This window comes from Ranitomeya imitator, chromosome 3 (genome assembly GCF_032444005.1).
Source record: "Ranitomeya imitator isolate aRanImi1 chromosome 3, aRanImi1.pri, whole genome shotgun sequence".
NCBI lineage: Eukaryota > Metazoa > Chordata > Amphibia > Anura > Dendrobatidae > Ranitomeya > Ranitomeya imitator.
This window is the reverse complement of record NC_091284.1, coordinates 711,886,446-711,913,432: the sequence shown is the minus strand read 5'-3', so window position 1 is coordinate 711,913,432 and position 26,987 is coordinate 711,886,446. Positions and strand designations below refer to the sequence as shown.

The 26,987-nt window shown below is 45.2% G+C and overlaps 1 protein-coding gene across 4 annotated transcripts in view; it reads right to left on the bottom strand.

Annotated features, from left to right (window-relative positions):
- Positions 1–26,987, bottom strand: part of VDR (vitamin D receptor) — a 234,675-nt gene that overhangs the window by 27,596 nt on the left and 180,092 nt on the right. For all 4 annotated transcript variants that reach the window (XM_069758679.1, XM_069758681.1, XM_069758680.1 and 1 more), the window contains one exon: positions 10,864–11,048. In XM_069758679.1, coding sequence (XP_069614780.1) covers positions 10,864–11,048 — 185 coding nt within the window. The remainder of the gene's footprint in view (positions 1–10,863; positions 11,049–26,987) is intronic.

The window sequence follows — 26,987 nt, the reverse complement described above, 5'->3', positions numbered from 1 at the left end:
AACAAAGAAGCCTGCCGGTTACCAGCGTGAAGTCCAGGGGCCGCCGGAGAGGTGAATATATCAATATTTTTCATTTTAATTCTTTATTTTACACCTTAATATGGATCCCAGGGCCTGAAGGAGAGTTTCCTCTCCTTCAGACCCTGGGAACCATCAGAATACCTTCCGATACTTGGTGTCCCATTGACTTGTATTGGTATCGGATATCGGTATCGGCGATATCCGATATTTTTCGGGTATCGGCCGATACTATCCGATACCGATACTTTCAAGTATCGGACGGTATCGCTCAACACTAATAATAAGCTGTATGTGCTTAACAACCCAGGACTGTTCCTTCATCGGTCCTTCTGGGCTCAGGTTAAACCTTGGCTACAGACCAGATTACCATACTACAAGGAGACCTGTAAGACAGAGACCCTGGACTGTGGGAAGATCAAACCAATAACAGTTAGTACATGGATAATGGCAGAGCATTGGGATGTACGCACATTACTCATCCAGGAGATCACGTCTATTACGAATCCTTAGATGTCTAAACCCCTAGTAAGGGTTGGATATTATTGAAACTAAGGAATACACCATCCAGCAGGTAATATCTCCTGCCATAACCAACGTCGGGCTTCTCATTAGAAGCGCTGAAAGAGAAACATGGATCATCACTCCTGTTTTACTGATTTTAGACACAGGGAGTCCGGACTCTGAATCGATGAAGGTGGTGGTGGTGCTGGTAAAAATCTTCCGACACCTGAAATTATTCGAAACTGCCTCTATACAAGTCATATGTCCAGACATTATATGTATGTCAACTTATTTGTCTACATACAGTATGTATATATACACATATATGCACATACATATCCCAAGAGGCAATCTTCTCAGGGATATTTATACACCCAGACAGCCATGGTGGGAGTAACCATATTCTATGGCTAGAGAAAAAGAAGATTTCTTCCCACCACAGAGGGAGATTATCTACTGTGAGGCAGTGAGACTGAGTTCTTAACTGTAAGGCTAGGGTCACATTGCGTTAGTGCAATCCGTTTAGCGCTAGCGGATTGCGCTAACGCAATGTTTTTAAAGGGTCGCGTTTCGGGGTCGCGTTAACGTCCCCGCTCTCGCAGATCCCCGATCTGCGAGAGCGGGGAACGGACCTCGGGCGCGCCGCGGACGCTGCAAGCAGCGTCCGAGGCGCGCTACAAAAGACCGGCGCGTCGCTAGCGCGTGCCGAAAATGACACGCGCTAGCAATGCGCTGGTACATTGCGGGCAATGGGAGCGCTAACGGACGCGTTGCATGGCGTTAATTTCGCCGTGCAACGCTGTCCGTTAGCGCTCTGACCAAAACGCAATGTGACCCCAGCCTAAGAGCCCCGGATACAGTTTCATTTATCTTAGGAGCCGTGACTGCTGTAAGAGCCGCAGGAATGGGATCCTGTGCCACATGACAGTGCTGCTGCTTCACCACAAGGTACAAAAGGCAGTGATGATGTCCTTGGTAAATGAAACGCAACAGACTTATGGGACAAGAATCTGTCTACTGAATGTTGATCAAGGCAACTAGTCTGATTGCCGAATGTGGCGTTGGGAAGGATTAATAATAATAATAATAATAATAATAATCTTTATTTATATAGCGCCAACATATTCCGCAGCACTTTACAGTTTGAAAGTTTCAAACACAACAGTCATAAGTAACAACAATATAATAATTAAAGCAAAATAAAATGACCCTGCTCGTGAGAGCTTACAATCTACAATGAGGTGGGGGAGATACAAAGTACAGGTGTGTATTTACAATGATAGTCCAGCCATCTTCAGGGGGTGGGGGATAGCTGTAAGTAGTGAATGGGCTACACACACACAAACATAAAATTACTTTGATTAGGGAACGTGATAGGCCGCTCTGTACAAATGTGTTTTGAGGGTGCGTCTAAAACTATGCAAATTGTGGATGATCCTAATATCTTGGGGCAGAGCATTAAGAGGCGGAAGGATTCCTTCCTTATACCTCATGGGATTTTCCGCTCCCAGGACAGTAGTATGTCCTTTTATAGGATGTACCAAAAAGACGTATGTCATCTTTTAAAGCTAATTATAAAACAGACTTGCCTTTAGCACTCAAGGTAGAAGCTCACCTGAGAGATCTGTTCTAAACGGAAGAAATGTTAATTTGCTAAGCTAATTCAAGCATAGCTGTTTGCTTGGCTAAGCCCTGATGTAAAGAATGAAGTAACAGAAGCTGGATCTTGGTCCAAAAACACGAGGACTCCATATCCAGAGTTGAGGCCCAAGACAAAAATATGAAGTGGTAGGCCGACGATACAATGTGCGGCCACACAACAAGGCACCAGTCAGAAGGCCTAAGGCTAGGTTCACATTGCGTTCATGTCGTCCGTTAAACGGACTACGTTACACCGCAGCATAACGCGGGGTAACGTAGTCCGTTAGCGCCGCCATTGAAAGCAATGTCGGACGCATCGCTAGCGCACGCCCACAATGGGCGTGCGGTAGGGATGTGCCGTCATTGAGTGACGGACCCGAGACGCGGGCTGCAGCGTTTCCGGGTCCGTCACTGCTAGCGCAGATAGAGCTAGCAGATGCTCTACCTGCGCTAGCGTGATGCAAATGGCGGCACTTGCGTTACAGCAGCCCGTTAGCGTATGTGCTGAACGGGCTGCCGCTAACGCAGTGTGAACCGAGCCTAACCCAGTCACTATGAAGCGCCATGATACATATAGGAGCTATGAAGCAATATGATGAAATATGATGCACAAAGGCAATATGAAGCGCTATGATGCATATACGAACAATAAAGCAATATGATGCACAAAGTCACTATGAAGAGCTATGATGCATATAGGAACCATGATGCAATATGATGCATATAGGAATCATGAAACAATATGAAGCACTATGATGCATATAGGAACTATGAAGCAATATGATGCACAAAGTCCCTATGAAACACTATGATGCCGTATGTGCACAGAGGCACTCAATATGATGCATAGAGGCACTATGATACAGTATGATGCATAGAGGCACTCAATATGATGTATAGAGGCACTATAGAAACCAGGCCATGCTTGAAGGTTCCAAACAAGAGATCAGACTAAAGGTACCATCACATTAAGCGACACTGCAGCGATCTAGACAATGATGTCGATCGCTGCAGCGTCGCTGTTTGGTCGCTGGAGAGCTGTCACACAGACAGCTCTCCAGCGACCAACGATGCCGAAGTCCCCGCTTAGTAACCCGATGTTTACCCTGGTTATCAGTGAAGACATCGCTGAATCGGTGTCACACACGCCGATTCAGCGATGTCAGCGAGAGATCCAGCGACGAAATAAAGTCCTGGACTTTCCCCAGCGACCAACGATCTCCCAGCAGGGGCCTGATCGTTGGTCGCTGTCACAGAAAACAATTTTGTTAACGGTATTGTTGCTACGTCACAAAAAGCAACGATATCGTTAATGATATCGTTATGTGTGACGGTACCTTTACACTTTCAAGGAAAAGAGCAATTTATCAGAGTTCCAGATAAATCTCCACTCTGAATAGTACATCTCATTTGTCAGACCGACTCCACCCGAAGGAGCTAATTAATGAGCCACAGCTGGAGGGCAGTCTTCATGGAGACAATGTGCTGAATTAACACTGTGTCCTCCTATGAATGGAGTAGTTAAGTTGCAAAGAAAAGTGAAACACTTGTTTATTGAACAAAAAAATGGAAAACATGCTTCCAAAAAGTCACTCTGAAGGCCAATCATATGGCTCTGTGCAGACAAGACCTGCAACTAACTGAAGTCCAGTCATGAGATGTAGCCTGGACATATGGCTCTACATAGCCTAGAGGTCCAATGCCTAGCTGCATATATGTGGAAACATACCTCTGCTCATGGGTTCCAGGTACAGCTTTGACACAAAGGCATGAGACTAGAGTCAGCCCAGAGGCCTAGGCCATCAATGCAACATTCCACCATGCACTCACCTGTGCCGGTTCCATACCTGCTAGAAAACAGGGGGAGCTGGTAACGCCGAGAGCTTACTGTAGAAGGAAGCGGTGTCCCGCCAGGAATGCTGCATTACTGCCAATGATTTCTTCTCCTGTGCCCCTTTCCGCGCTCCACCGTGGAATGCACGCCGACCTTATGTCCCGGCGCGCAGCTCTGAATGTCACCGGAAGCCCAACGGCCTTCTCAACCAAGGGACTTCCTGAAGTAGCAGTGTTTTGCTGACCGGCGTCCGAGCCGAGAGCTCCCTATCAAGAGGAAGCGGCTCTACCCAGGAGCCCGTCTGCTCGACTGGTCTCTGGGGCTGAGGGACTTCCCATCCGCGAGTTTCCACCCTGAGCTTCCTGACAGGGGGAAGGAATGGACATGCCACACGATCCCCCTGAGCCCATTGCACAGGCTGGCTGTTGGCTGAGGAACCTCTCAAAGAGGAGTCGGCCACAGTCCTTCTGACTGGGGGAAGGAAAGGCTGAGACCCCCGATCCCTGAGTCCTTCTGGTACAGCAGTGATAGCTGAGTGACCTCTAACCGCTGACAGGGGAAAGAAAAGGCAATAGACGTCCACAGGCTATCTTCGCTCTAGGAGCAACCTCTCATACAACCGTCCCTGTAGGGACACGAAAAACACTGGAGGGTGGAGGTGGGAGGGGCCTTTTAACCTCTCTGTGATCCTGTCTCGCTACAGGTCAATGAAGGACAACCTCCATGGTGCTGTCCGGAGGGGCGTAATGGAAAATATGGTTGCCTTATGGGCACACATGAATTGGCCAATTTGTATCTTTTACAATCATATTCTAAATGGCAATAATGCAGTTTAAATTTCACATATTCATATATATCTTGACGCCAGGGCCGCCATCAGGGCATTATTGCCCTTACTGCTGTACGGGACCCGATGACAAGCGGCACACAGGGGAGCCTGCAGGGCCCCACCTCTTGTGCTACTGCTCATGGGGCCCCATCCTGCAGACCTGCACTAATGTGCTGTAGGCCTGCGGCGCACGCGTCGGCGCCGGGGTCCTGGATCTTTCTGGGAGCTGTGCATGGCCGTCTTTACCAGGCACTGCTCCGATTCCCTCCGCTCTCCCTTGGTTTCTGGTCAGGTGTCGGCGCATACGCGATGACGTCATCGCGTACGCGCCGATATGTATGAGGACACTGACCAGAAGCGGAGCTGCGCCTGCTGAGGATTGCTTATGAGGTAAGTATGTAAAATGTTTGTTTTTTCCTACATAAAATGAACTAAATGGGTGAGGAGGGGGTGAGGGGGCACTGGACATGATGAAGGGGGCACTGTACATGAAGGGGGCGCTGCACGAGATAAAGAGGGCGCTGCACATGAATGGAGGGCTGCACATGATAAAGGGGGCTGCACATGAATGGGGGCGGCACATGATAAAGGGGTGCTGCACATGATAAAGGGGGTGCTGCATATGATAAAGGGGGCACTGCACATGATAAAGAGCGCTGCACAAGATAAAGGGGTGCTGCACATGAATGGAGGGCTGCACCTGAAAAAGGGGGTGCTGCACATGATAAAGGGGGCTGTACATGAAAAGGGGCACTGCACATGAATGGGGGCTGCACATGATAAAGGGGTCTGCACATGATGAAAAGGGGGGTCTGCACATGATTATGGGGGTGTCTGCACATGATGAAAGGGGGTCTGCACATGATGAAAGGGGAGATCTGCACATGTTGGAGGGGGCTGTAAATGATGATGGAGTGGGGGCTGCAAATGATGGAGGGGGCTGCAATTGATGTTTTGAGGAACGGGACTCTGGACTGCACATGAACGGAAGGGGACTGCACATGATGAAGTGAGGGGTGAGGAGGACAGCAAATGATGAAGTGTGGGGGGAAAGGTCAGAGGGGCCCGGCGCCTGCCCACTGCAGTACTTTGCTCTGACAAAGTACGCCTGCGCCGGAGCCGCAGCATGAAGACAAGAAGAGGACGTCATCCTATGAAGATGGGAGGCCCTGGACCGTGACGCCCATCGGATCGGACCGCCCCCCAGGTGAGTATAATCTAACCTCTTTTTCTCATCTTTCACGATACATCAGGGGCTTATCTACAGCATTACAGAATGCTGTAGATAAGCCCCTGATGCCGGTGGGATTAGCTCATCTTTGATTTTGGCGGTGACAGGTTCCCTTTAAGAGTTGATAAACTTTCAGCATCAGGATGGGACTGCCCTTTTAAATTGTGAATGAGATGTGGTTACGATTTTTCCATCTATTTCTATTACACTGACAATAGACCCATATATATCTGTACATCATTCTGCTAATACTAGTGGATCTGAAAGGTAAACAGCTCACGTCATATGTAATGTCATATGACCGATAATATTATTACCAGACTATCGTCTGCCTTTTTGGAGTAGTGAATATACCGTAATTAATAAAATTAGTTGTACATATACATTTCCACCTATGCTGCAATTGTTTCCCTTGAACTGTGAGTCATCCATTTCTAGGGCTGCTGGTTACTTGCTCAATATGATTTACAGCTTTCCATGGAAGTAATGTGTGGTCACAGAACATCGAAAAGTACCATTAAAAAGAATGACATCCCCAGTAGCAGCACCCACAATCCCCCCTCGAATAACCGTAGATCCAGAAATAATACTGTAATTGTCCTGACCAGTTTCTGCTGAACTCCAGTGAAGTGCTCACACACAATGGAAGAGCAAATCACAAGAATCTGATAGCCAACAAGCAGAGAGAGTCCAGTCTTATGTTTTGTTTTGTCTCTTTGTGTTTTGTCCAATCTATTTGCATAGAAAGTCAGACTCCTCCTTCAGGACTCTGCTCTGTAAACTCTGCTCTGCGCCAGTGACAGGCAAGGAACCCCCCCCCCCCTCCAGATTTTTAAGAAAGCTTTAAAAGGCATTTAAAGGGCCAAAACAGCTGAACGTTTGGTAGTTTGGTGCTCTGGGACACTAAGGCGGAGGTCTACATTACGGAAAGAATAAAGATGGCATCTGTCACAACATCAGAAAAGGAATTCTTGCTGCTCTTCAGCCTTGGAAGGATTAGAAGTCCGCCAAATAACGCCAAACGAATTTACATTCACTATTCTTTCATTAATTTATTAATAGGTGTCCTAGCAAATTCTGTCAAAGGTCAGATGCTTTATTACATCCAAAAATTCCAAACTCTGCATTACAAGACTTAAGGACCCCATACACATTAGACAAAAGTTGGCGAAACACACCAATGGGATTGACATATCATCTAATGTGTAGGAGGGTGTCACGATCCATGTTTGGATCTGTGGCAGATCTGGTCATTGGGGGTTAATGCAGATCCCCCCACCCCCCGGTGGCCGCTGGTGTTATTGCATTGCATTGCTGCTGGGTCAGCTGATGTTTGGGACCACTTCCACCATCCTTTATAAGGTCACCTAGTGCTTCAGCTGACTGTTGGTTATACAGTTCCTTTCAGGAGACCAACCTCGCAGTAGCAGCTCCCTGGTGTCAGCCAAGTCTGGTGTTTGGAGCTCAGTTGCTGAACTATCTATGTTGTGGAGTCTGCAGCGGCGTGCACAAGCTAAGTTCTGAGTTTGCTACTTTGTAATTTGTGCATTCACCTTTTGGTATCGTGTTCCCCTCACTCTTAAGCCCCCGTCACACATAGCGAGATTTTTTGATCGTTGAGGTCCGGCTGGGTAGCACACATCGCTGTGTTTGACACCTTACCAACGACCTCGTTGACAGGACGTCCCATTGAATCATCATGAAATAGCATCGTTCTACAGGTCGCTACAGGTCGCCGCATCGCTGCTGCGTCGTTGGAGAGATCGCACTGTGTGACATCTCACCAGCGACCACATAGCGACGCAGCAACGATCCCTGACAGGTCGTATCGTTGTCGGGATCGCTTAAGCGTCGCTATGTGTGACGGGGCCTTTATATTGTTTTTTCCTGTTTATTTGCTTTGTGGTGCTGTTTACACTGTTCACCCCCTTGGGTGGGGGTTGGGGGTTTAGTTCAGGGTTTAACAGGAGACAGGGACAGGTCGGTGACTTGGGCCTCCCTACCTTCAAGGGTACTCCCAAGTTAAGGAAAGACAGGGCTTCTCCTAGCCTGAGGAGCAGTTCAGGGGCCCAGATTCCTCACCTCCTGTTTTCCTATTTCTGCCTCGTGACATTATAACCAACCCCTTCCGTTTCAGTGGGGGCAACAGAGGTGCTGCCAGGGACTAAGGGTAAGACTTTACCCTCACTACAGGTTTACCCGGTGGGTCAGAGACCTCTTAGGAGGAGGGGTCAGATGAGGGTGGTGATTCCCTCGGAGCATTGTGGGGGTGTGAGTGTAGTAACACAGGGGGACGCCTCTGTTGTCAATTCCACAAAGAATTCTCCGTCCTGTGGCAAACGTTTGCATGGAAATAAACTTTCAGGTCTGGACCTGTGGGTGAATGAGTACATATGGGTGTCCACCAAAAACATCAGGTGGAAGTGTGCAACTGGGATCTGGAGATCCAGGGTGATTGGGCCATATCGGGTGTTGGCCATTCTCAGCCCGGGGACTTTTCAGTTGGAGTTACCCCCAGTTATGCATGTACACAACTCATTTCCCAGGTCAGCCCTCTGGAGTTTTGTGGCGCCTTTGTTGGTGGCATTTTCATCAGTTCGCGTTTGCCATAAACCTGAGAGTCAGGTGCCTGACGAGGTGAACTCTGGTGGATCGAGGCGCCCTCACTGTAGGTAGGTCTGGTGAGGTCTGATGTTGAGTGTCCAGAGGCCACTCATTGAAAGGGGGGTACTGTCACGATCCATGTTTGGATCTGTGGCAGATCTGGTCATTGGGGGTTAATGCAGTTCACCCCCTCCCCCGGTGGCCGCTGGTGTTATTGCATTGCATTGATGCTGGTCAGCTGATGTTTGTGACCACTCCCACCATCCTTTATAAGGTCACCTGGTGCTTCAGCTGACTGTTGGTTAAACAGTTCCTTTCAGGAGACCAACCTTGCAGTAGCAGCTCCCTAGTCTCAGCCAAGTCTGGTGTTTGGAGCTCAGTTGCTGAACTATCTATGTTGTGGAGTCTGCAGCGGCGTGCACAAGCTAACTTCGGAGTTTGTTACTTTGTAATTTGTGCATTCACCTTTTGGTATCGTGTTCCCCTCACTCTTATATTGTTTTTTCCTGTTAATTTGCTTTGTGGTGCTGTTTACACTGTTCACCCCCTCAGGTGGGGGTTGGGGGTTTAGTTCAGGGTTTAACAGGAGACAGGGACAGGTCAGTAACTTGGGCCTCCCTACCTTCAAGGGTACCTCCAAGTTAAGGAAAGGCAGGGCTTCCCCTAGCCTGAGGGGCAGTTCACGGGCCCAGATTCCTTCTCTCCTGTTTTCCTATTTCTGCCTCGTGACAGAGGGCCTCCAAATGCTCCCCTGACAAACATTTCTACACCAGTCTTGAATAAAAGGATGCCTACTAATAAATTTGTCCTATCTTTTGGGTCTGCATGTGCCTGAATCGGAAACATATGTCATATACAAGTAATTTAACCCACGGTTAGGTTTAAATTTACAGCCTCACCTTCTGCTAAGTGATGTCCATTTTTCAGAAAAGTTTATACGCCAGACATCTGGTTGAAAGTCTTTGATGACTATAACCCCCTAAATGTTTAGATTCATGCCATGTCTAGTACGCATTAGGAGTCCATGCGCTCACCACGCCTCTCAGTCCTGTAGTTGTACATGTAGAACGGAGCAGCCTATCAATCTCTGCATAGAGGGGCAGGGAGGCAGGAGGAGCGCACTCCTCATAAATAAAATGGACTGTGTCTGGGGCATTCTTTCAGCGCTCGTTGAAGAAAATTGAAGAATATATTTTGCCTACTAGAAGTGCAGACCTGAATCTGTAATATGCTGCCCTTACTGTGGGGCGCACATTAGGGGAGAACCTGTCACAAGTTTTATGCTGCCCAAACCACAGACCGCAAGAAACAAGCAATGATCCAGTGGTTATAAACATCTACCGGTATGTTCTACTCTGAAATGGTGTGATATTTTAGAGAAAGCAGATTAAAACTGAGCCAGGAATGTGGGACACTTGGCAGATCTCCTCCATGTTCTACGTATCAGCCATGGCTTAAAGGGCTTGTCAACTACTTGGGCATCCCCTTCTCAATCACTGCAGTTCTCCCAAGTAAAATATTAACACTTATACTCTCACCTTGTGCTGCTGCTCCAGTGGTGTTGGCACTGGCTATCCTGGGATATGTGTTACATTATGATGTCTTGTGATCCCTGCAGCCAGTCAGCAGCCACTTCACTGTCCCCTACTTTGAATAAATCAGACTTCCTCAGGATGTCAGTTATGTCTTGAGGAGAAGGCAGTGAAGTGGCTGCTGATTGGGATTGTTATGTCTCGCGAGCCTCGGGAGAGACGGTGCCAACACCATTGGAACGGCGTCCACGTACAGCCACGTGACCGCCCATCATACACCCAAAAAAAGTCAACATTTCAAGAGAATCAAGGTTTAGCTGACAAAGTAGTGTTCAAAAGCAAAAAAAATTGTGTGTATTTTTCTTTTTTTTAAAAAAAAAAAAAAAAGCTTTGGCATGTGGAGCTTTGTATCCATGTGAGTCACTGGTAGCCCTACCTATGCTGGTAAATGAGTATGAGTCATAGAAAATAATAGTGATCAAGAATGATCGGAAAACAGGATGTTTGACTTAAATAGTGAGAATCTTTTTAATTCCCATATTACATGTTCTCTTGGAGGATTATTATATAATACACTATTGTATAATTATATAGCTGTGCAAAACAACAAACCTTACAGAAGGACATGGATGACCAGGCAGATTGCAATAGTACAAAATACGGTACTTACCCGGAACTGAGAAAAATCTGAGTATGTTTCATCAAAAGTCTTGCGATGTGCTTCCAAAAGAATATCAATAACTTTTTGTTGTTCCTCTGCCATATTAGGTCTTTGTGATTCACGCAGCGCCTCCTCATTTTTACGTTTCATTATCATGTCCCTCTTCCGTTGGACTTCTTCATCAGTTAGGATAACTAAAACAATACAAAAAATATTGTTTATGACATTAAATATCATTCATGTTTGAAATGATTATTAAACATCAGCGTCCGGTCTACAGGAGGACATCAGAACCAGGGAGCTGAGTTTAAGTAAACAGAGTATTTCCCATTCCTCTGGTTCATTCTATGGGGCTATTCACATTTTTTTTTTTCAAACCATATGGGACCTGTCCTACTTTGGCCCGATTTGTGGACCAAACTTGCCTAATCAAGTTGAATTGGTCAGCAGAAAAGAATGGCACACAAATGCCATTAATGTTGCTTCTGTGTATGCCATTAATGTTGCTTCTGTGTACATCTGTCTTTCATGACTGGTGGCTAGGGGAAAGTGCTCAAACCGGTTCAAAATAATTTAAGAAATTAATCCCCATTTTTGCACTTTCATCTTCAATATGCTGGAAATGGCCATTCCTTAGTTGAGGTGAGTTACAGTGATGCCAGTGATTGGCTGTAAAGAGCAATTCTGGCCATTTACAGTGTTTCTAGGACGTGACCAGGAAGCACAAACCAACGGGAATGAAGCCTACAGCATATCGGGGAGGGAGAGTATCATTCTTTTATTACTTTTTAACTGGGGCTGGATCCTTTCAGGATTTATTTTAAACACCTAGAAAACCTCTTCAACCTGTTCAGCATAAAACTGAAAAAAATCTTGGTTGATCATCCTTTTCCTTTATGTTTGTCAACCAAAATCACAGTCCTATGCCTACTGTCATCTAGTATATATGTGAGACTCTCAAGGCATTCCTACAATGAGGTATGAACACCCCCAATAACAGCCCCCAGGCATGCTTGAAACTGGCAAGGTAATACTCTGACACATGGCTGCACTCACATATTGCCGCTATGTTGTTTCTGAGATATTGCCTAAAAACTGCTGATCCTCGCAGTTTGCAAATGACATAATCTAGAGCACTTTTACTGATAAGAGCCCTGCAGTTATGCAGAGAAACAACACTTCATAGTCCATTAACAAAAAAAGTGCTTTTAGCTGGTGTCATTGGCAAAACATGTTGATCACCATTTTGCTGCTGGTTTCAGCCATAGTCCAGGCCCAGTAAACGGACCAAAAGGCCACATTCACACATCCTTGTCACACATCCTAAAGCTGTCAATTATTTTTTTGGACAGTACACTAACCCATAGAAGTTCACTGAGCCATGCACATATTCATTTTAAAAACAGATCTGTGTCTCCAGTCCATGAGACTCATCCATTTTGGGGAGCAGACTTGGCCATAAAGTCTATGGGGATCTATATAAACAGATGAAGCACAGAAAACATAGTAACATAGTAACATAGTTAGTAAGGCCGAAAAAAGACATTTGTCCATCCAGTTCAGCCTATATTCCATCATAATAAATCCCCAGATCTACGTCCTTCTACAGAACCTAATTGTATGATACAATATTGTTCTGCTCCAGGAAGACATCCAGGCCTCTCTTGAACCCCTCGACTGAGTTCGCCATCACCACCTCCTCAGGCAAGCAATTCCAGATTCTCACTGCCCTAACAGTAAAGAATCCTCTTCTATGTTGGTGGAAAAACCTTCTCTCCTCCAGACGCAAAGAATGCCCCCTTGTGCCCGTCACCTTCCTTGGTATAAACAGATCCTCAGCGAGATATTTGTATTGTCCCCTTATATACTTATACATGGTTATTAGATCGCCCCTCAGTCGTCTTTTTTCTAGACTAAATAATCCTAATTTCGCTAATCTATCTGGGTATTGTAGTTCTCCCATCCCCTTTATTAATTTTGTTGCCCTCCTTTGTACTCTCTCTAGTTCCATTATATCCTTCCTGAGCACCGGTGCCCAAAAAAGATACTGTGCACTTCAATCTTTCTTTAAGTTTTAGCCCTGATTAACTGGTACATTGCTAAAAGTCCATGGCTAAAACCAAGGTGACACCAGGGGAAAATAAAATCGGTCCATTTCTCTTGGATGTTACTATTCACATATACAGTATGTGTAAATGTAGCCAAATGTAGGAAAATCAGTACAAATAGGGATGAGCAAATCTTTGGAAATAAAATTTGCAAGCTTGTCTCAGGAAATGCCACAAATCAAGAAGTACTGCAAAGCCTCAAATTCTCCTGAAAAAAAAAATGTATGGCACAGCCATGGCCAACGGTGTTGGTACCTTTAAAAATTGTTCCAGAAAATGAAGTATTTCTCCCAGAAAAGTATTGCAATTACACATGTTTTGTTATACATGTGCTTATTTCCTTTGCCTTTTTTTCAGTTTTTTTGTTTTGATCCAATATAGACAAATCGGACAGAATTTCTTACAAAACCTCCAAAATAATCTGGACTAAATTGTTGGCACCTTCAACTTAATATTTGCTTACACACCCTTTGGAATAACTAACTGCAATCAATCGCTTCCTATAACCATCAACAAGCTTCTTACATCTCTCAACTGGAATTTTGGACCACTCTTTTGCAAACTGCTCAAGGTATCCCTTATTTGAAGGTTTCTTCTCCCAACAGCAATTTTGAGATCTCTCCACAGGTGTTCAATGGGATTTAGATCCAGACACATTGCTGGCCCCTTTTCAGAACTCTCCATCCCTTTATTTCCATCCAATTCTGGGTGCTTCTTGTCGTATGTTTGAAGTCATTGTCCTCTGAAAGACCCATGACCTACAGTAGGACTCAACCAACTATGTGACACTGGGCAATACATTATGATCCAAAATCCATTGTTAATCTTCAAATTTCATGATGCCTTGCAATCAAGGCACCTAGTGCCAGAAGCAGCAAGACAACCACAAAACATCTTTGAACCTCCACCATATTTCACTGAAAGGGCTGTGTTCTTTTCTTTGAAGGCCGAATTCAATTTTGAGTAAACAGTAGAATAATGTGCTTTACCAAATAGCTCTATATTGTTCTCATCTGTCCACAAGACGCTTTCCCGGAAGGATTTTGGCTTACATACAGTCTGCAGTCTAACTTTTTTATGTCTCTGTGTGAACAGTGGGGTCTTCCGGGGTATCCTGCCATAGCATTTCATCTCATTCAAATGTTGACGGATAGTTCACGATGATACTGATGCACCCTGAGCCTGCAGGACAGCTTGAATTTCTTTGGAACTTGATTGACTATCCTGCGTTGCAACCTTTCATCAAATTTTCTCTGCCGTCCAGATCCAAGGAAATTAGCTACAGTGCCATGGGTTGTAAACTTCTTGATTATGTTGTGCACTGCGTACAAAGGAACATCAAGATGTCTGCAGATTGACTTTTAACCTTGAGATTGTTGATATTTTTCAAAAATATTAGTTTTCAAGTCTTCAGACAGTTCTCTTTTTCTCTTTCAGTTCTCAATGCTTAGTGTGGCACACAGACACATAATGCAAAGATTGAGTCAACTTCTCTTTTTATCTGGTTTCAGGTATGATTTTCATATTGCCCACACCTGTTACTTGCCACAGGTGAGTTTGAACAAGCATCACACACTTGAAACAAAGTTGTTTACCCACAATTTTGGAAAGGTGCCAATAATTTTGTCCGGCCCTTTTTTGTGAGTTTGTGTGAAATTGTGTTCAATTTGCCTTTGCTGTCTGTTTTTGTGTTGCTCCACTACACACAAAGGAAATAAACATGTGTATAACAAAACATGTGTAATTGCAATAATGCTCTGGAAGAAATACTTCATTTTCTGATACTTCATTTTCTGGTACAATTACAAGGGTGCTAACACTTATGGCCATGCCTGTATATCTGTATTGCTGTCACACACACTATCCAGTTTCTTCCGTATTTTTAGCGTTCTCTTCCTATCTCTATGAGTGAGCTGTGATGTCCTCGCACTATCCAGATTCATTACAAAATGACTGCTGCATTCTTTGTTTCTGCTTTTATACAGTCTATAACAATTCCTCCCGATTGGCTGTGCTATACCATGTGACGTAATAGCTGCATTCCATTATGGGGAAGCTTGATCGAGAATGCCAAAGATCTTTCTCTGGCTGATGCAATCTTCTATAATGTGTAAAATGACGGTGGAAATTTTGGCAATTCGCGCAAAGTGCATTGCGAATTGTTCAAATTTGCCAGTCACAGTGAATTCCTAAAAATTCAACACTAATTCAATTTGCATTGAATTAATTCATCTCTAAATACAGGCAATGGTTCTAAAATTGAGAAAATTTAATTCTTACATGAACATGGTGCAACTAGAGTTTATAATAAATAATTAACAATGTATTCTTTACTGTAATGTGGTTAGTAAATTAAGAATTCTGTAAGTAGAGCAACAAACTGATATTACATACAAATTATGTTTTATGTCAGGTCAGACAGTTTGTGATTTTCCTTCTCCGTATGGTCACTTCTAATAAAAGCTTTTTTTTTCTATATTTGTTCAGCAAACTGACAAAAGATTAACATTATAATTATACTCTGCCTGTGGCCTCTTCATTATCTATTAGAGGTTCAGGATAAAGTTTGGAAAGACATGGGCACAGTTATGTAATTTCCTTCAGTAGACAAAAATAATCAATATTTGTGAACTTACAAATGTTAACGTAAAACCATAGGCTGTATAGTCTGGCTAGAGAAATCGCAATGGGTGTTTTTTCTTTTAATTAAAGACTCCAAACATAGAGCAGGAAGATAGTCATCATCTGGGCGTCTAGCTAATGTGGTTTGAATGAAGTCTTTGTAACTAATCAGCAAAGAAAAATAATGTTCAGAAAGAACTTTAAATAACATTAAAGCCACGTTCACAAGTTCAGTATTTGGTCAGAATTTAACCTCAGTATTTGTAAGCCAAAACCAGGAGTGGAACAGAGGAAAAGTATAATAGAAACATATGCACCACTTCTGCATTTATCACCCACTCCTGGTTTTGGCTTGCAAATACTGATGTAAAATCCTAACCAAATACTGAACGTGTGAACGTGGCCTAACACGGACATCCTAGGGTCAGTCCACATCCCCTTGAGGCACTTACTTGGCTTTGTGAGATAATGACCTTACCATGCAGTTTGGGCATCCAGGGATCATTACGATTATGGTGCTTCTCTACTGCTGCTATATTCACCTTCTAGGGTCTATCATCATAGTGACAAAGGCCCCCTCTGTATATGTAAGGGAAAGCGATGGCACCCCTGAAGAGTCCCTGTGTGACATGACCAGGTCCGGTTTTAAACAAAGTGGGGCTCTGGGCAAAAGTTTAAAGTGGGACCCCAAATGCTCACATATTGCAGCATCACGCAGAAACATTTTGGTTGCATTTACATGCGCTGAGTTCAGGCCGTTAAACAAGAGTGATTGAAAATATTGAAGTCATTTGACACTTGTTCCCGAGTTTCTTTACAGTGGCTGAGGAAGAATGATGGGGACAAAGTCCTCGAAATACTGCATATATTACATATAGTATAATGCACTCCCCATTGTCCTTGATAGAGTATAAGGCAGCCCCCCTCAGATATATAATGCAGCCCCCTCAGAGTATACTGCAGATTCCTCAGAATATACTGCAGCCCTCCTCAGAGTATAATGCAGCCCCCCTCAGAGTATAATGGAGCCCCACACACACAGTATAATGCAGCACCCTCAGAGTATAATGCAGCATCACTCAGAGTACACTGCAGCCCTCCTCAGATCTTACTGCAGCCCCCCTCAGTGTATACTGCAGCCCTCTCAGAGTATAATCAAACCCCCTCGGCTATGTGCACACGTTGCGGTTTTTACCGCGGAACCGCAGCGATTTTGATGCTGCGGGTCTGCAGCAGTTTCCATTGCGTTTACAGTAAACATGTAAACCTATGGGAAACCGCAAACCGCTGTGCATATGCTGCGGGAAAAAACGCGCAGAAACGCAGCGGTTTACAATCCGCAGCATGTCACTTCTTTTGTGCAGAATCGCAGCGATTCTCCACACATAGAAATGCATTGATCCACTTACTTCCCGCATGGGGCTATGCCCACCATGCGGGAAGTAAGCGGATAATGTGCGGTTGCTACCCGAGGTGGAGACTCTCCTCCAGGCCCTGGGAACCATATTTGTGTAAAAAAAAAAAAGAGTTAAAATAAAAAATAATGATATACTCACCTCTCAGTGCTGCACGTGGCCATCCGGTCTCAGGGTTGCTATGCGAGCAGGGCCTGCGATGACGTCACGGTCACATGACCGTGACGTCACGAAGGTCCTTCTCGCATAGCATCTTTGGAACCGGACCGCCGCGTGCAGCCCCGAGGAGATCGGGACGTCAGAGGGTGAGTACAACCATTTTTTTTTTTTAATTATTTTTAACATTACTATTGATGCTGCATATGCAGCATCAATAGTAAAACAAGTGCAGGAGTAAAACCCGCAGCAGAAACCGCAAGACAAACCGTGATAAATCTGCAGGGATAACCGCAGCGGTTTTGCCCTGCAGATTTATCAAATCCGCTGCGGGAGAACCCACAGGGACACTTCCTACGTGTGCACATAGCCTGAGTATACTGCAGCCCCCACAGAGTATGCTGCAGCCCTCACTGTATACTGCAGTCCCCCTCATAGTATACTGCAGCCCCACATACACACACAGTATAATGTAGTCCCTCAGAGTATAATGCAGCCCCCTCAAAGTATAATGAAGCCCCCCACACACAGTATAATGCAGACATACACAGTATAGTGCAGCCCCCCTCACACACAGTATAATGAAGGCCCCCCTACACACACACACAGTATAATGCAGCTCCTCCCACACAAAGTATAGTGCAACTGGATTTTTTTTCACCACTTAAATAAAATAGACCCTAGAAATATTTGGTGTCTGTTAACTCTTAATGACCTGGAGAATCATAATAGCAGGTTAGTTTTAGCATTTAGCGAACATGGTAAGGCCGGTTTAACACATCCTGATATTTCCTTTACCGGAAAACACGGTACCGGAGATATCCGTGTCCATGTGTGTACTACATGTGGCACACATGTGGCAACTGTTGGTCGCCCGTGTGCCGCATGTGTACTACATGGACGGCTGCCAGGGAAGAAGCTCTACAGTAAGCGCTGTTCCCCTGCGTGTGGTGTTGAAGCTGGCTGTCATCCCTTCTCCCCTGCTCGGCCGGCGAGCAGGGGAGAATGAATGAAAGAAAAAACCGACGTGGGGTCCCCCCTATAGTTTGAAACCAACCCAGGGGAGAAGGAATGTCAGCCAACTTCAGCACCACACGCAGGGGATCCGCGGCTTACAATAGCGCTTCTTCCCCAGCGGCCGTCCGTGCACACAAAGGACAGTGCACATTATTCTGCGTGTAACCAGCAGAAAGAAAAGTATCACTCCAGTTATGCACACCACGTATAAAAAATGAAAACATAATGTAGGAAAAAACACAAGATTTTATTGACACACAACATAATAAAACATACTTAAAAACAGAAAGGCAAGGCCCTGTCCATAACACTCAGTAAATACAGAGTACAATAATATATATAACCCATAATAAGCATACTGATAACCAATGCTATAAGCCTGCCTGTACCCTAGGACTAGATGCAGACCATACGTGGCCAGCTCACAGGACAAACTAACCAACCCAGGCGGATGTATACAAAATCCTAAGTGGCCAGTAAACACCCAAATAGTGCATTTAGCCCGAACGGCTCATGGGACAAAAATATCTACCCTAAGCCAGTAAGCCAACAGGATCCCAAAATAACAGTGGGAGAAAAAAAAAAAAAAAGAGCACTGGAACCGCCAGGAAAAACCTCAGAGCACTAGAAGAAGGGGTTACCCAAATGGTGACCAGAGCGGAGTCCGTGGGTAGCCAGGCAAGCAAGCAGGACAGGGACCAGAGCAGCCCCACGCGTATCGCCCTTCAAGAGAGGGCTTCGTCAGGGGAAGTCATTATTCTGCGTGTGCACATGTGTGGCACGTTTTGCAACCCGTGTGTCCGGGTAAAAACGGACATGTCTGCGTGTTTTTCAAATGGACACACGGTCAGTCAAAACACGCTGACATGTGTATAGACCCAATCATTTGAATGGGTCTACGTGTGTCAGTGTCTCGGTACGTGAGAAAACTGTCACTAAACGTACCGGAGACACTGACATGTGAAACCGGCCTAACAGAAATGCTCACTTGTACAAGTGCCAACGACGGGGCGGCGCTCATAGCAATCTGGCAATGACAACCACAGAGGTCTGCTCCAGACGACAGGTTGTCCTGCCGACCCATCAATGACTTGTGATCATGTGAGGAGTCAACAATGGGCGGAGCCAGTGACGTGCTTCCTCTAAGCACGAGTTATATGCCGCTGTCAGAGATTGACAGCAGAATTTAACTAGTTACCAGCCGTGGGTGGATCGCGTTTCCACCCGCGGCTGTTGCGGGCACATGTCAGCTGTATAGACCAGCTGTCATGTGCCCGGAAAGATGCAGGCTCAGAACCGGAGCCCACACTAAACACTGGGAATCCAGCATGTGCGTATTATTACGGCACATGTTGGAAAGGGGTTAAACCATTCATTCCCTGTTCTTGCCTCATGCGTTCTGTGTTGCATCCGTTCATCTGCATTACATATACAAAACTTTACACTGTACGTACATGGTTGAGATTAATAAAGTATAAACGGTATCTAAATTTAAAATGTATAGTTTAATTTATCAATTTTTCTTCCCATAGATGCTCAGAAAACCTCTTTTGAGGAGTTATTGGAATTTTATGAACTGATGTTTGTTTTTAAAGGGATCCTCTCTGGTCAAATAATGCTACTAACATGTATATATAGGGTTAGTCTGCAGGTTAACTGCGCTTGGAAGGTGCCCGGCCACAGTTCTGAAAGGCTATGTGCACACGTATTCTTGAGGTCTGCAGATTTTTCCTCAGCGGATTTGAGACATCCGCAGGTAAAAGGCACTGCGTTTTACCTGCGGATTTTATGCATATTTTGTGCGGATTCCGCCTGCGGATTCCTATAGATGTAGGTGTAAAACGCTGCGGAATCCGCACAAAGAATTGACATGCTGTGGAATGTAAACCGCAGCGTTTCCACGTGTTTTTTTCCACAGCATGGGCACAGCAGTTTCTGTTTTTCATAGGTTTACATGGTACTGTAAACTCATGGAAAACTGCTGCGGACCCGCAGCTGCAGATCCGCAGCTGCAGATCCGCAGCAAGATCCGCAGCAAAATCCGCAACGTGTGCACATAGCCAAAGAGTGTCACCCAGGAGAAAATTAAACTTTTTTCCTTCCAGAAGCTGCCAGCTTTCAGTCAGACAGGCATGCCGGCACAGCTGCAGTCATCGCTCACTATACTGTGATTAGCGGGTGTAAGCACACTCCGACACTCTGACTGACAGCCGACTCTGTAGTGAGGGATTGCAAAGTTGGCTTTGGATCAAAGTGCCGAAGCATGGTGACAGCCGCCGCTCACAGTGCTTCAGGGAGGAATACAGTAAATCTTCTCCCAGGTAAAGCTCTTTCAGTACAACGGCCAGCCACCTTTTAAAGCTATTAACCTTAACCCCTTCATGACCCAGCCTATTTTGACCTTAATGACCTGGCCGTTTTTTGCAATTCTGACCAGTGTCCCTTTATGAGGTAATAACTCAGGAACGCTTCAACGGATCCTAGCGGTTCTGAGATTGTTTTTTCGTGACATATTGGGCTTCATGTTAGTGGTAAATTTAGGTCAATAAATTCTGCGTTTATTTGTGATAAAAACGGAAATTTGGCGAAAATTTTGAAAATTTCGCAATTTTCACATTTTGAATTTTTATTCTGTTAAACCAGAGAGTTATGTGACACAAAATAGTTAATAAATAACATTTCCCACATGTCTACTTTACACCAGCACAATTTTGTAAACAAAATTTTTTTTTGCTAGGAAGTTATAAGAGTTAAAATTTGACCAGCGATCTCTCATTTTTACAACGAAATTTACAAAACCATTTTTTTTAGGGACCACCTCACATTTGAAGTCAGTTTGAGGGGTCTATATGGCTGAAAATACCCAAAAGTGACACCATTCTAAAAAATGCACCCCTCAAGGTGCTCAAAACCACATTCAAGAAGTTTTTTAACCCTTCAGGTGCTTCACAGCAGCAGAAGCAACATGGAAGGAAAAAATGAACATTTAACTTTTTAGTCACAAAAATTATCTTTTAGCAACATTTTTTTTATTTTCCCAATGGTACAAGGAGAAACTGAACCACGAAAGTTGTTGTCCAATTTGTCCTGAGTACGCTGATACCTCATATGTGGGGGTAAACCACTGTTTGGGCGCACGGCAGGGCTTGGAAGGGAAGGAGCGCCATTTGACTTTTTGAATGAAAAATTGGCTCCACTCTTTAGCGGACACCATGTCACGTTTGGAGAGCCCCCGTGTGCCTAAAAATTGGAGCTCCCCCACACGTGACCCCATTTTGGAAACTAGACGCCCCAAGGAACTTATCTAGATGCATAGTGAGAACTTTGAACCCCCGGGGGCTTCACAAATTGATCCGTAAAAATGAAAAAGTACTTTTTTTTTCACAAAAAAATTCTTTTAGCCTCAATTTTTTTCATTTTCACATGGGCAACAGGATAAAATGGATCCTAAAATTTGTTGGGCAATTTCTCATGAGTACACCGATACCTCACATGTGGGGGTAAACCACTGTTTGGGCACATGGTAAGGTTCGGAAGGGAAGGAGCGCCATTTGACTTTTTGAATGAAAAATTATCTCCATCGTTAGCGGACACCATGTCGTGTTTGGAGAGCCCCCGTGTGCCTAAACATTGGAGCTCCCCCACAAATGACCCCATTTTGGAAACTAGACCCCCCAAGGAACTTATCTAGATGCATATTGAGCACTTTAAACCCTCAGGTGCTTCACAAATTGATCTGTAAAAATGAAAAAGTACTTTTTTTTTTCACAAAAAAATTATTTTCGCCTCAGTTTTTCATTTTCACATGGGCAATAGGATAAAATGAATCCTAAAATTTGTTGGGCAATTTCTCCCGAGTACGCCGATACCTCATATGTGGGGGTAAACCACTGTTTGGGCACACGGCAGGGCTCGGAAGGGAAGGCGCGCCATTTGACTTTTTGAATGGAAAATTAGCTCCAATTGTTAGCGGACACCATGTCGCGTTTGGAGAGCCCCTGTGTGCCTATGCATTGGAGCTCCCCCACAAGTGACCCCATTTTGGAAACTAGACCCCCCAAGGAACTTATCTAGATGCATATTGAGCACTTTAAACCCCCAGGTGCTTCACAGAAGTTTATAATGCAGAGCCATGAAAATAAAAAATAATTTTTCTTTCCTCAAAAATGATTTTTAGCCTGGAATTTCCTATTTTGCCAAGGGTAATAGGAGAAATTGGACCGCAAATGTTGTTGTCCAGTTTGTCCTGAGTACGCTGATACCCCATATGTGGGGGTAAACCACTGTTTGGGCGCACGGCAGGGCTCGGAAGGGAAGGCACGCCAATTGGCTTTTTAAATGGAAAATTAGCTCCAATCATTAGCGGACACCATGTCACGTTTGGAGAGCCCCTGTGTGCCTAAACATTGGAGATCCCCCACATATGACCCCATTTTGGAAACTAGACCCCCAAAGGAACTAATCTAGATGTGTGGTGAGGACTTTGAACTTCCAAGTGCTTCACAGAAGTTTATAACGCAGAGCCATGAAAATAAAATAAAAATTTTATTTTCTCTAAAATGATTTTTTAGCCTGCAATTTATTATTTTCCCAAGGGTAACAGGAGAAATTTGACCCCAAAAGTTGTTGTACAGTTTCTCCTGAGTACGCTGATACCCCATATGTGGGGGTAAACCACAGTTTGGGCACATGTCGGGGCTCAGAAGGGAAGTAGTGACTTTTGAAATGCAGACTTTGATGGAATGGTCTGCGGGCGTCACGTTGCGTTTGCAGAGCCCCTGGTGTCCCTAAACAGTAGAAACCCCCCACAAGTGACCCCATTTTGGAAACTAGACCCCGAAAGGAACTTATCTAGATGTGAGGTGAGCACTTTGAACCCCCAAGTGCTTCACAGAAGTTTATAACACAGAGCAGTGAAAATAATAAATACGTTTTCTTTCCTCAAAAATAATTTTTTAGCCCAGAATTTTTTATTTTCCCAAGGGTTACAGGAGAAATTGGACCCCAAAAGTTGTTGTCCAGTTTCTCCTGAGTACGCTGATACCCCATATGTGGGGGTAAACCACTGTTTGGGCACATGTCGGGGCTCGGAAGTCAAGTAGTGACGTTTTGAAATGCAGACTTTGATGGAATGGTCTGCGGGCGTCACGTTGCGTTTGCAGAGCCCCTGGTGTGCCTAAACAGTAGAAACCCCCCACAAGTGACCCCATTTTGGAAACTAGACCCCCCAAGGAACTTATCTAGATATGTGGTGAGCACTTTGAACCCCCAAGTGCTTCACAGACGTTTACAACGCAGAGCCGTGAAAATAAAAAATCATTTTTCTTTCCTCAAAAATGATGTTTTAGCAAGCAATTTTTTATTTTCTCAAGGGTAACAGGAGAAATTGGACCCCAGTAATTGTTGCCCAGTTTGTCCTGAGTACACTGATACCCCATATGTGGGGGTAAACCACTGTTTGGGCACACGTCGGGGCTCGGAAGGGAAGGAGCACCATTTGACTTTTTGAATAAAAGATTGGCTGGAATCAATGGTGGCGCCATGTTGCGTTTGGAGACCCCCTGATGTGCCTAAACAGTGGAAACCCCTCAATTCTAACGCCAACACACCCCTAACCCTTATCCCAACTGTAGCCGTAACCCTAATCACAACCCTAACCCCAACACACCCCTAACCCTAACCACAACCCTAATTCCAACCCAACCCTAACCCTAAGGCTATGTACCCACGTTGCGGATTCGTGTGAGATTTTTCCGCACCATTTTTGAAAAATCCGCGGGTAAAAGGCACTGCGTTTTACCTGCGGATTTACTGCGGATTTCACCTGCGGATTCCTATTGAGGAATAGGTGTAAAACGCTGCGGAATCCGCACAAAGAATTGACATGCTGCGGAAAATACAACGCAGCGTTTTCGTGCGGTATTTTCCGCACCATGGGCACAGCGGATTTGGTTTTCCATAGGTTTACATGGTACTGTAAACCTGATGGAACACTGCTGCGGATCCGCAGCGGCCAATCCGCTGCGGATCCGCAGCCAAATCCGCACCGTGTGCACATAGCCTAATTCTAAAGGTATGTGCACACGCTGCGTTAAACGCTGCGGATCCGCAGCAGTTTCCCATGAGTTTACATTTCAATGTAAACCTATGGGAAACAAAAATCGCTGTACACATGCTGCGGAAAAACTGCACGGAAACGCAGCGGTTTACATTCCGCAGCATGTCACTTCTTTCTGCGGATTCCACAGCGGTTTTACAACTGCTCCAATAGAAAATCGCAGTTGTAAAACCGCAGTGAAATGCGCAGAAAAACCGCGGTAAATCTGCCATAAATCCGCAGCGGTTTAGCACTGCGGATTTATCAAATCCGCTGCGGAAAAATCCGCAGAGGACCAGAATACGTGTGCACATATCGAAACCCTAACCCTACCCCTACCCCTAACCCTACCCCTAACCCTAACCCTACCCCTACCCCTAGTTCTAACTCCAACCTTAGTGGAAAAAAAAAAAAATTCTTTATTTTATTATTGTCCCTATCTATGGGGGACAAATGGGGGGGGTCATTTACTGTTTTTTTATTTTGACCACTGTGATAGATTATATCACAGTGATCAAAATTCACATTGGAACGAATCTGCCGGCCGGCAGATTCGGCGGGCGCACTGCGCATGCGCCCGCCATTTTGGAACATTGCGGCGCTCGGGGAAGAAGACGGACGGACCCCGCCAGGATCGGTAAGTATAAGGGGGGGGAGATCAGGGCACAGGGGGGGGGAGATCAGGGCACGGGGGGGCGTCGGAGCACGGGGGGGGAGGGATCGGAGCATGGGGGAGAGTGATCGGTGTGCGGGCGGGTGGATCGGTGTGCAGGGGGGGTGGATCGGTGTGCAGGGGGGGTGGATCGGAGCACGGGGGGGATCGGAGTGCGGGGGGGTTTGATTGGAGCACGGGGGGTGTGATTGGAGCACGGGGGGAGCGGACAGGAGGACGGGGGAGCGGAGCACAGGACGGAGGGGAGCGGGCCACAGATCGGGGGGCTGGGGGGGCGATCGGAGGGGTGGGGTGGGGGCACATTAGTATTTCCAGCCATGGCCGATGATATTGCAGCATCGGCCATGGCTGGATTGTAATATTTCACCATTTTTTTAGGTGAAATATTACAAATCGCTCTGATTGGCAGTTTCACTTTCAACAGCCAATCAGAGCGATCGTAGCCACGAGGGGGTGAAGCCACCCCCCCTGGGCTAAACTACCACTCCCCCTGTCCCTGCAGATCGGGTGAAATGGGAGTTAACCCTTTCACCCGATCTGCAGGGACGCGATCTTTCTGTGACACAGCATATGCGTCACAGGTCGGATTGGCACCGACTTTCATGACGCATACGCTGTGTCACAGGTCGGGAAGGGGTTAAAATTGTAGATTAAAAGTGTTGTCCAATTTCACAAGTTCTCTTTAAGAAACACCAGATTAGGATGCTGTGGATTAGTCATATTTACGGGGTGACCTTGTGGAGATCTACAGCACTTAAAACTTCACATCTGAGTTATTTCTGCTGTAAAATGCGAGTCGGAAATTGAAGACGCAGACCTGAGCCACATATACTGTATATATAAGTAGTATTAGGATTACATGGATATAATCTTAACGGTATGTGCACATGGGGAGCAAACACAGATTTTACATCTAGGAGTCTGCTGTTTTTACATATATATTACAGTATATACATAGTTTATACATAGTATATAAGACTTTAAGAAATCTGATGCACACATCAGAAATGATGCCTGCAGAGTAAATTATCCTACAATGCAGACTTGAAATCTACAGCTATTAAATTTAAGCTCTGTGCGAAATGTGCATCTTAACTGCAACCTATGTGCACAAACATCCCCAGCTGTATTTATTATAACCGCTTTTCTATTCTGGAAAGTCCACAGCGGAAATGTCCCATGTACACAGACCCTTACAGAGCACTAGGGGACCTTGGGACAACTTTCTTGCGGGAGGGTGGTGGAGTTTGTAAGCCTATACTGCTCCCAATGGAACAAATATAAGAGTTGTGTTTTACTAAACACTGTAAATGGCAAACTTAAAAGGGTAACGCTTGCAAGGGTGGATGAAATAACTATATACGGTAATTAGAAACATTTATGTACAATTTATATTCAATATAATTACAAAACATAACGGCTTGCTAAATATAATATTCCATCATAACCCATGATATACCGTATACACTGCATTATCTGGCTAAAAATCAATTTTTCAATAAAGTTACTATACATACTTGTGTATAAGCAGAATTTTTCAGCACATGTTTTTGTGCTGAAAACGCCCCACTTGGCTCATACACGAGTCAATTATTCCAGAAAGCCGCCGGGGGAGGGGAGCGACAGAGCAGCAGGTCACAGAGGCAGGAACTGGCAGCTGAAGTTATGAATATTCATTTCTCTGTAATAGATCACAGTGACAGCCGCAGCCGCTGGCTTCCAGCAACTGTCCTACGTTCCTTCCTGCGTGCCCTCGTTACATCTCGTTCATTCCAGTGCCAGCAGCGTTTCCGGAAGACCGATCATGTGGCCCCACTCATTAAGGTAATGAATATGCACGCATCTCCACTGCAATAGGTGTGGAGTGAATATTCATTACCTTAATGAGCGGGGAAAGGTGATCGCTCAGCAGGAAGACATGTCGGCTCAGGAACAAGATGCAGCGAGGGTGCGCAGGCAAGGTAAGTAGGATGTTTTTTTTTTTAATAGGAACCATACGTACAGGGATAGGGGATAAGGAGCCAAGAATACAAGGACGAGAGGGA